The 12140-nt window shown below is 35.1% G+C and overlaps 1 protein-coding gene across 1 annotated transcript in view; it reads left to right on the top strand.

Annotated features, from left to right (window-relative positions):
* LOC121370253 overlaps positions 1–2285 on the top strand; it is a 139013-nt gene extending 136728 nt beyond the window's left edge. The window contains exon 5 of the mRNA XM_041495378.1: positions 323–2285. Within this exon, the coding sequence (XP_041351312.1) occupies positions 323–445 (123 nt within the window). The 3' untranslated portion in view covers positions 446–2285. The remainder of the gene's footprint in view (positions 1–322) is intronic.
* Positions 2286–12140: the final 9855 nt, after the last annotated feature.

Raw genomic sequence — 12140 nt, 5'->3', positions numbered from 1 at the left:
TGATGATTAATAAATCAATGTGCTCTAGTGGTGTCATTAAACAAAACAAATGTTTAACTTTTTCTATGATGAAAAGCTCACAGTATTATTCCATGCTTTTCAAGATCCAAATTCTTCTGGTATGTCATTTTTACATCGTAAACCCACATGGGCCCTGGATCTTTGTTTTGTTTGGAGTCATGTGTGGGTTTTGTTTTCAGTTCGCTGTTGGTGCTGTCAAATGTTTGATCCATGCATGAAAATACTCCAGAACAAAACACTAGAACACATGATGTGACAAACTGTATCAAATGTTACATCTTTTTCGTCTTTTTCTTTTCAGACAATGAATGGTGCCAGCCGAGTTCCCAAATGTCTCTTTGATCCAGCCATATTCTCGTTCCGGTCAATCAACCGCGGTTACAGCGCCCTCACGCCCGTCGAAGAACCATCATGTGCGTACTGACACCTGGTGAACATCGCTGAAACCAGCGGACATGCACTATATTGTATATTGTATGACAATGCAAGTGGACCTAGTGTCTGAATGTATTCATACGCGTACACCACACCTGGTCCACTGTCAAAATGGCAGCCTTGACCGATAGCTTCACAGTTGCAGCTTTCCTCACCAAAACGGACATTTTTCTTGTAAAGCAGATGAAAAAAACAAATCCACGGTGCTCCACACCGCCTTGGTGGAAAATAAAAACAAAACATTAGAGGAAGAAGATATATATGTATATATATTTTGAACAGTTTGGCAACTATACAATTAACGTCACTAGCTTACTCAGGACAGAAAAACATCTGCTGGGGTTGGATGGGGGACCCCCCCCCCCCCCCCCCCCCCCCCTCACAACAGTGAAGGCTGCATGAGGCTCGAAAGAAACAATACTGAATTTGTGCTTCACTAATGTACAGTGTGTAGAATGGCATTATTTGATTTGGGCCTGATGATGAAGAAGGCTGCTTACCATTGGATCAGGGAAATGTGCTATTTAATATTTTTTGTCTTGTGATATTTAAAGCTTTCTTTTTTTTATGTGCTACAATTTCATGTATTATTGGAGAAGTAAAAAGTCCTGCTGTATATGCATGTATATTTGTACATGTATGTTTTAAAATAGGAGGTAAAAACTTACTGTTGTCTATATGGTGCTAAATACCCTAACAGACTAAATCATTTACGTAATTTGTCATTGGATTATCTCCCTTATCGGACATCTTAATAATTTATTCATCAACAGCACTTATTAAAAGATTTTTTTTTTAAATGATTGTAGAATTTGTTTTTAACAAAGGACAGCTAGATAACAAATATTCTGGAAAAACATTTAAAAAAAAACATTTCTACTACATATTTATTGAGTTACGTTCACTCACCTTTAGAATAATTTATTAATTTTAACTTTATTTTCTTGTTTATACCCACTTAAGATTCAAGCACACTGTCCTGGGCACATATCAACTGCCTGGGACATCTATCCAGAACAGTGGGTTAATGGTTAGTGTTTAATGAGAGAAATGTTGGTGGGAGCCAGTACCACAATACGAACCCAGTACGTACCAGCTTTAAGTCCAATGGCCAAATCACTACATGGCCAAGGCTGGTTTAAAATATTATCTAATTCTCCCTTTTTACCACCTAGTAAAGTAACAGTGGGATGGGTAATCCATTGATGATATCTGGTAACAGAGATAATCTAATCGCACATTTCCTGTGATTTGTCGATGTCTGTGAAGGCATTTAGCACTATATATTGCTGTAAACAACAGGGTAGGCCTACATCTGAATTGAAATTTATTAAAATCTTTCCTGAAATTTAACATAAGTGAACTAGAGTATAATAATGATGGAGATGGAGATTTATAGGTTTCCAGGGATTTATCCAGGATTTTTCGCTGGGGTGCATTGTCTGATGGGATTGAGAAAATTTGTGCAAATTAATTGTAATTGGGATTGAGTCTCAAGGTCATTGATTGATGCAATGCTCCATTGTTAAATGAATTTATTACAACAGACATAATTACACAAATATTTGCACTTCAATTTGGGAAGCTTAGGTGCCACTTGCTTTTGGGATGAGGCCAATCTTCGGTACCACAGAACGCCTGGATAAATCCTTGGGATCTTGTTTTAAAATAATGAATGCTGCCAGCTATATTTCATTTGTATTTAGAATTCCTTCTCAACACATCATTTAAAAAAATTGTTTTTTTAATAAATTAAAAATGTAAAAGACATTTATCGGAACATAAATTTACAGTTATCAACATTTTTACAAGCATACAAACCATATGCTGTTTAGGAGTGGGTGGGTGGGAGGGGAGAGCAATATCTTTGTACAATTTAAAAAAAATAAAAATTCTACAGATGGTTAAAACATGTTCAGAATGTGAGAATCTTTGCTGACTTAGCACAATAGTTAACTATGCTTTCATTAAGTGCCTGTATATTCTGAATAATGTTTTTGCTTCAGCATCTTTAGCCAATTGTTGTGCATTAGTGCAATGTCTAGAACTGCAAAGGTAATATCCAATAAGGACATGCCGAGCATAGTGATTGTGGTCAATTCTGGTTTACGCACAGGTACTTCATAATTAGTACATGAAACAATGAGAATTGGACGTCTGAGAAATATACTTGACAAAATTAATTAATGTCCAGTAGGATTTTTTTGGGTTAATTTTTGTTAGTGTAATGCTAGGTTCAGACTACCAACTGCCAGCACAAAGTTGGTCAATTTTATGCTATCATGACTTCTATGACTATATGCAGTTGCTAGTTTTGAGCGCTCTCACAACCCATTAGTTGTTAATCTGAGTACACCCATTTGAAGTCAGGAGTTGGAGAAATTACAATGCAACTGTCGAGTTGGCCAACTCTGGTCTGGCAGTTGGTAGTTAGACCCTAGCATTATAGTACATCAGCAAGTTTTCATCACAGATGATTACTAAACCTTGTTTGAGTTAATTTTAACCAGTGTTGCTTTGTAAAACCAAAACCTAATGTATTTTGTACCATGTACATAAAGAATATATCTAGCAGCACATAATTAATTTTGTGGAGTATATGTGTATATATATATAATCTATTTTTTAGATATTTTAAAACTAAACTGTTTTCTTTCAGGAAAGGTGAGATAAAATAGACAATTTTTGTTTTTTTAAAGTTTTGTATGACATCCAGTCAAAACAAATATTTATCAAATATCATTGAGCTATACAGTCCAGTTTTGTCTTCTGCTGTTTACACTTCATGATAGAAAGGGATGTTTTATTTTCATCTCAGTATCATATTCTTAAGTAGCATTATAATTCTGCTCTTTTCTAATGGTAGGTGTACAATGGTAGACTATCATGTAAGCTCATAACATGGTTGGCACATAATATATCAGTAGACTGGTCAGCATACACTGTTATAAAACCATAGACAGGTACACACAATACATTTAAAATCCATGGACTGGTAGACGTACACTTTTTATAAAACTATAGACTAGTACACACAATAAATTTTAAATCCATACACTGGTAGACATACATTTTTATAAAACCATAAGACAGGTACACACAATGTATTTAAAGTCCATAGTTTGGTAGACATACACTATTATAAACCATAGACAGACATGTACATACAATATTTAAGTCCATAGACTGGTTGGCTCACACTATGTAATAGCCTAGACTGGTACTGGTACCTGTCGGCACACAATAATACCTGAAAGCCTTGGCTGGGAACCACACTATCTCAAAGACTGTAATTATGTTACTAAGTACAGTGTACTGATATTAAATTGCACAAAATATTTCTACTGTAAAGAGCAGGAGCGAAATTCACAAAATAAGTTTACATTTGCAGCTAATGGTTATACCAGTCAAATGTTTACATGTGGGCATTTATTTCATGCAGAAAATAACATCATTACGCAGAGTATGACAAATATTTTTAAAAGTCACTAGCCACAGAGCTAGTTTATATAATTTTTTTAACATAACACATTTTCGAGTATAACAGTAAAATAAAACAAACACTTAAATCATGTTGTAACTTTCAGTTTTTTGTCGTGTTGTACGTTTGGTTTTTTGTCAAGTGTGATCCACTGTCATTGTTCCGTTTTCGCTTTTGCCCTCCGTCCGGGGAAAAATAATTGAGCAAACTCATGGTTGATATCGAAAACCACTATCAAAATAATTAAATTTAAATGAGGGCACGACAGTGTGACACACGGTAATAGATGGTTCAGTGTATTCGGTAGTGGGTTATACATTTAGGGCCCTACTATTTATGTCGCCAGGAACGGTGATGCCAATTGCTCAAATACAGGGCATTATCCCGTGTCAGACTGATATCAAAAGAATATAATGGCGACATCTAATCCGTTGTTAATTAATGAACAAAAAAGGTATATTATGCAGCTGTGACACATTATCCAGACTGCTACACGTAATAGGCCAAGCAGAGTCATTGCATGTGCGGTTATCATTAAAGTAAATTGTTTTCCTGATTGCCGATAACCACATGTTAGCGAAGTGTTAAATTAGAAAACAATAGGTAACTAAAACAAACTGAAATTCAAAGCATAACTGAGGTTTACTTGATTGAGATTAACCTGTCATCGCGATTGGCGATTTCCAAGTTCTTGGCCTAAAACATATGTGCGAGATTAACTACTATGTGACGTGTCCAACCAATCAAAACACACATGTCATTAGACTTATTTCCTGTGCCAGAAACTTGAAAGGGCAAAAATAAACAATGCATGCTGTAACTGTGGCGATGTAGAGATAGCATGTTACTGCAGTTTGCAGACCTAATTCAAGTGCATTATTATTATATACTGATTGCGTTGTTGATATTATTCGATGACAAACATCACAATCAAATTTATTAAATGAAATTTCAGCCGAGAGAAAAAAAACAAAAACACGATCGAGCGATAAGGAGGGAGTGGTTTTGCGTTTTATCACTAGCCCGAACTTAAAAACCACTAGCCACGGGCGTCGGGCTAGCGGATTTGTCGAACTCTGCATTACGGAGCATTGTAAGGACAAAAGAAAATGAAATATGTATACTTCAAACTATATTAGTTGTACTGTTAGTAATAATGTAAATTGTCGTTTTGTCGTAGATTTACATTTACGTGCAAAACTAGGTTTATGATGTTTTGTGAAATTGATCCCATATATCAAAATGATTTAATTGTGATTTGTGTTCATTATTGACTTTCAAGCTGAGTCCTTATTTGAAAGTATTTGTTTTGACTTGGTCGTTACTTATTTTTTACATTAGAGATAATGGGCCAGATTTACAAAACCTACTGTATTTTAGCCTTAATGCACGTAACTATACATACATTTACAATGCTTAAACACCTGCGTTTAAAAACAAAAGAAAAGGCTTTTTGTAAATTTGGCTCTACTTGTTTTGAAATATTATACCCTATAACAATGGACTTGCTTATGAATACATGTATGTTAAAATTTGATCAGTATATCGTGGTGTTAATAATGCATATAGTTTTTATGGTTTTTTCACTTGCCATTGGATGAACTGTGTCACTTATATATTTTGACACCTCATATAAGCATTGGGTTTTTTTCTAATTTGTCAGTGTTAATAAGCATTTGCTATATATACTGGTTATTTTTAACATAACTAACGAAAATACATTTTAATGGACACTTATTATGTGATTATGTAATATTGATTGGGTTTATTTATTTTGGTCAAGTTGAGTTTTGATATCATCTCTTGAATCAGTTTCTATTTTCAAGTGTTTAAAATCGATATATAGTGATCAGTTCAAATTGAAACTAAGTTTTAAAAAACATACAAATAACTGAGAATTTAGTTTTTAAAAAAAGTTTGTTACATAATATCTGTTACAGAAATATAAAACAAATTCCCCACGAACAATTTAATACTTTTTTATGCTAGGTTCAGACTTATGTTGAGTTGGCCAACTTTCTGCTGGCAGTTGGTAATCAGATTCTAGCACAAATTTCACAAAGCACACTTTGATCCAGCTTGTCAAAAATACTCAAAATCAGTTTGTAGTACAGTAAATGTATTGTAGTATACCTGTGACAAAATGATAAGCCAATTCACAGCCTACAAAATCTGGTTATATTGCTTAAAATATGTAAATGTTCTTATGTGCTTTCTTGTAAAGTCCCTCTCCTATGTTTAACTTGGGTCAAATGATGTGCAGTCACATCTCGGCTCTTCTGTGAAGTACGGCAATGATCAGTGTGTAGATTAGCCCAGCTGCTAATGGTGAAGGGGGAATGGCCCATAATGCACATTTTATTAAATCATCACCTCACAGAGGGCTGTCCTGGTGTCAACAGGTCAAGAGTCATTTCCCTGTGGAATCGGTGGTTAAATAAACATGAATTTAGACTTATTATGTATGTTGTGTTCAAATAACAGTTCATGCCCAGGATGGATGTGCCTGAATTGTTGGTGAATATGGGCAGGTTAATATACTGATGGAAAGAAATACGGGAACACATGGTTTTCAAGATCAGATTTTATTCACCATTAGGGCTGTATATCATCACAGAGGCTATATGAGATTGAATGTCAGTACTGTGCACTGACTGCCAGTAACATGCATGGTTAAGAAGAAGTTTGTTTTGTTTAACAACACCACTAGAGCACATTGATTTATTAATCATCGCCTATTGGATGTCAAACATTTGGTAAATTTGACATATAGTCTTAGAGAGAAAAACCTACTACATTTTTCCATTAGTAGCAATGGATCTTTTATATGCACTTCCCGACAGACAGGATAGCACATACCACGGCCTTTAATATACCAGTTGTGTTGCACTGGCTGGAATGACACATAGCCCAATCGGCCCACCGACGGGGATCGATCCTAGACCGACCGTGCAAAGAGCGAGTACTTGACCACTGGGCTACGTCCCGCCCCCCCAGAGGCTATGTGAGACTGAATGTCAGTGCTCTGTATTGACTGCCAGTAACATGCATGGTTAACTTCTTGATATTATCGATGAGGATTTTGGTTGCAGTAAACATTTGCTGCTATTAAGTGTTCCCTAACTTTATTCCATCAGTATAGTTCTTTTTCCCTTTCTCTTCCATCCCCATGTAGAACTATTTGAATAACATTATACCCTTGCAGAACACCATGAAAGTATGGTAATTCTGAAATTAAAATTATCTTTCTCTTAAATCCAGTTTTCTATCAATCTTTTTTGAGATTGTAAAATTCTATTTCATGAATGAAAAAACATACTAGCATCTTACAGGTAATTATAAAACTAGCATTTTTTGTGTAAAATTTTCAGTTTTCTTGTATGTACTGTATTTTGGTTAATCCTTTTTACCAGTGGATGTGTTGGTAATCATGAGAGATGGCCATGTATTACAGGTTGTGTTATATTATTTCTACTGGTACTCACTTGAAAAGATTTATTCATAGGAACTGTCTCAAGAGATGCTAACCCTTTCTTCCTAAGGATCACCTTACATTATTTAAAGGGACATTCCTCACTTTGTTGCATTGTAAGATGGTTCCGACTATAAAAATATTTCTACAATTAAACTTACATATTAAATATAGTTTCTTGTTAGAATATCAGTGTCTGTATATTCGATGTGTTTCTGGTCATCTTAATATTTGTAAGAAGCCCAAACTGGATTTTGTCTTCAAATAATTTCGTACATACGAAAAAAATAATATTTTAGGAAATAAAATTAAATTAACCTAGTACAAATATTAGAACGATCAAAAACATGTTTAATATACAGCCAGTAATATTTTATGCAGAAAAATGTAATTGTAATTACAATCGTTAAAAAGTCTGTTAGTCGATAACATCTTAAAAACTGCAGCAAACTCAAGAATGTCCCTTTAAGTCACATGAATGGCTTATTATGCTAGGTTTACTAGGCACACTAATCTTGTCCCTGTCTGGTATTCATCTGCCTACAGATTTTCAAGGAATCTTAGAGCTACGATATCGTAAGACCATTATAGGATATGATGTCACTACAACACACACCATAGCCTACAATGATTTTACATTACCACAGAACTAAGATAACTTCCAATATGGGCCCTGGGGCCTAATTCACAAAGTTCTCTTAGGCTCTGCTAGACAACAAATTATCCTCTTTGCAAGTCTTTTAGCATTGCACTGCGAGATAGCTAAGTTGTGAGAGTTTATTGAATTAGGCCCCTGCTCTGGGTTTTTTTTTATCCTTTAGATGAATTATAATGTTCATTAGCACCTGTTTTGGTGGAGATTTTGGGTTTTTTGGGGGGTGGGGGTAAGTAAAAGATGGAGTACACTTAGGGCCTATTTTTTACAACCTGAATATGTAAAAGTTTCCTGACCAAAAAATATGTTCCACTACATATACAGGATCTGTGTGCCAGTAAACCTATTTTCATAAAGGCCAAGATGGACATTAATTTTTGTAATAGGAGGGTTAATACAACTGTCATGGATGTATTGCTGTTTAATTTTGTTTTCTGATAATATTACTTCCATTTCATTTCTTCCTGGTGCCATGTAACATACGTGTTTATTGTTCTCTGTTCATTGTTGTATGATATCTGAAACATTGGCACCTCTTCAATGTACTGGTAGGCCGAAAAAAAACTGTTCACTATTGCTCAGGGTCAAAAAGTGGTCAATTGTCTGTTTGCATTTAAAATGTGTTCTTCATATCATGACGTTCATATAGAAGTGTCTTGTTTTGTATAAACCTAAATGTCATAACTTCTTTTCTTTTTCTTTCTTTCTTTTTTTTTCTTTTTTGTGTGTCTAATAGTTTTGCTGATAAATGGCACCAGATACCACTTTGTATTTTCATAAATATAGAATTCATTATACATATATATATATATATATTTATTTAGAGTTAAATTTCTACATATTTTCATAGTGCAAAATGCTTACTCACACACAGGATGTATGCAACATGTGGACTTAGCATGTTGTATGCATCACATTCACAGTGACTGATGAGATCAAGTGGCATGCACCAGATGGCAGACAGTGTGTGATACCACACCTCGTTCCTAAATGACTAGACTGGTGCATGGTGTTATGCAGAAATCTTTAGCTCCAGTAGAACTGAGCAGCGATGTGTATGCAGTACAGTGTTACCTCGGTCATGGATTAGAGGGGTGGGTGCTTGGGCTGAGCACCCACTTCAGGTATCACGAAAATGCAGTTTTTAATGGATGAATATAATGAATGAATTTATTTGTTTTAAGTTGGGGAGTTGTAAAATCTCTTTTGGTTGGAATTTCAGGGCAAGAAAGTCATACGTGTACATGTAATATATGTTAGGTTATTTCAAAATACTGTAGGTGCCCATTTTGTTGAAATGTGCCAGTAGAAATGTTTTTTGCACCCGGCCCTTCACCTCATTTGACATTGGAGGGATTCCCCAATCTTGCTATGTTTAACAGTGTGGTAATGCAATTTCTCACACCATCAAACAACCAACTCTTGTGTGTGATGTACAAAATATCAGTTGACTTTCGCGCCTGATGGAAAATTCATATTATTACTCTTTTATTATGAGATGCCGCATAAAGCTTGATTTCATGACGTGACGCACAGTATAATAATATTTCATGACATATGCATTATTACGTGATACAGCATCGTGACTAAGCTAGTCTGTATGCAACGTAATGTGGACATAGGTTAGTCGATAAAGCCATGTAAATCTTGTGTCATAGTGTGACAGGGTCGGTTTTATGACAACTATTATATTATAACATTTAATACCTTATGTCACGACCAAGCTCCACTCGTGTGACACAGTGTCACATTGTCTAGACACACTAAACCGTATGTGATGTAGGGTGGGTTTTTTAGGACTAGACTATAAGAATGTAGAGTAATATCAAGACTAGAATAAATACAACAATAGTGTTAACAGTGCGTCATGTCAAGAATATTAAAAGAACTAATATCTAATTCAGACTGGTAATTGAATCATGCGTCATGTCAATATTAAAAGAACTAATATCTAATTCAGACTGGTAATTGAATCATGCGTCATGTCATGAATATTAAAAGAACTAATATCTAATTCAGACTGGTAATTGAATCATGCGTCATATCATGAGCAATAAAATAACTTTTATTCCATTCAGACTGATTATTTAATCGTGCATCATATCAAGGGTATTAAAATAATGGGTAATCTATTCAAGCTGGTAATGTATACAATTAAAAACATGATGCAGAATGTGACACAGTATGCACAGAATTCTGTTAAGACTTCTTGTGTGTATATGCTATTATCATGCCACAAGATTTAATCAGGGCTGTTGTAATATTTATCACATGGGGGGGGGGGGGGGGGCAAGAGGTACCACAGTTATTGTTTAATGCCCTTGTATACTTAGATTTAAATGCATTTTTCAGTTATTATTTTATGGCACTGCATACTTCAATTTAAATGCAATTTTCAGTTATTATTTTATGGCTCTGCATACTTCAATTTAAATACAATTTTCAGTTATTATTTTATGGCTCTGCATATTTCAATTTAAATGCAATTTTCAGTTATTATTTTATGGCTCTGCATACTTCAGTTTAAATACAATTTTCAGTTATGAGTTTATGACTGCATACTCCAATTTAAATACAATTTTATTTTATGGGTGGTGGGTATAGAAAAGAAATAACACCCCCACCACCACCACCACCACCACCACCACCCACCCTCCCATGTGACCTGATCTGGAGCAGCTCCTGTGTTACATCCTGTGTACGTGATGCAATCCATCTTGACAGTGCCGACTTGACCTGAAGTCACTCCACTGTGGTACAGTGTGTTATTTCCACATTGGAATGCATGTGGTTTAATCATCAAGCGATTCCCCTAAGGTCTTGCTGATGACCCAGCTCCACGTTGTGCTGCAAACGAGCCTGGCAGTTTCATCAGCCACGGCTCATGGGGAATTGCAGACTTCGGCACTTTCTAATTTACAAAAGGAGCTAGATTTTCATTCTGTGACATAAGAAGCTGTGCGGCATGCATTGCACGCTTAACGAAGGGTGATCTGGGGCCATACTCCATGATAATATTTCAAGACTCTAGATTACGTTTTATGATAAGAATAGTCTCAGGGAAATTCCCGAGAAGTATTCTTTATGCGTTGAATGTTTTGATAACCACCATGATATGGGCAGTATATACATACGTCCATGAATATAATCCAGTTTTCGTAAATGAATTGCCCAGGAACTGAAATGCCTAATTTGTGAGATGGAAGATAATCAGAATTGGGAAGTCTGAAATTTGTCTTCTAAAAATAAGGGAGCTTTTTAGCGTGATTTCCTACTGGAACGATTTTTTACACTCAAATGCCACATGGTCTTGGATTTGACAAAAAATAATGCTCAACTTACACTAGGGATATTTGAGAAGAAAAAAGTCATGTAAAGCATGTGTTGTATTCGATGGATGACATACACATGTATTTAACTGTAGTCTTGCCTTACTGTGGTGATGTATATGAAACATCCAAACTGCATTTCTCATTGGTCACCTGTTGTGCAAATTTAAGATATGGACACATTGTTTATCATGACATATGTTTGGTATGTCCCTAGCTAAGGTTGAGTAGTATATTTAGCAAAATAGTTTTGGTAAAATCTATTTTGAGAGAGTCAAGTGTGTGTAACATTGATGTTTTTTCTACTTCCAAAATACGGACACATAGTTTGTAAAGGTTGCTGGAATCGATATCCAACGATTCGCAAAAAAAAATTAAAAAAAAAAATTGACTGGTGAGCACAAGTTGTATGTGGATCTTTGCGTAATCCACGTACATCCCTTGGATTTGTCTTGTACAGAGATGCTATTTTACCTGTAGATAACTGATATGATGTTTGTATTATATTGCTAATAATGATGTCTAATTACACCTTGCATACCTGGAACCTACATGTCTTTCTAGTTATGTCGATGTTCATCTCTTTTTTGCCACATTACATAGACACCTTGTCTACAGCATCCATCATACAACATTTATGATGGCACAATGAACATTTTTACTATTTTTGTTGTCAGTGTAACCATTTAACATTTGAATATTATGTAACTTCATTGAATGTGAATCTTTGTACCCCCAATCTTTGTA

Source organism: Gigantopelta aegis, chromosome 4 (assembly GCF_016097555.1).
Source record: "Gigantopelta aegis isolate Gae_Host chromosome 4, Gae_host_genome, whole genome shotgun sequence".
In the NCBI taxonomy this organism is placed as follows: Eukaryota; Metazoa; Mollusca; class Gastropoda; order Neomphalida; family Peltospiridae; genus Gigantopelta; species Gigantopelta aegis.
This window is presented reverse-complemented; position numbering and strand designations above follow the sequence as displayed.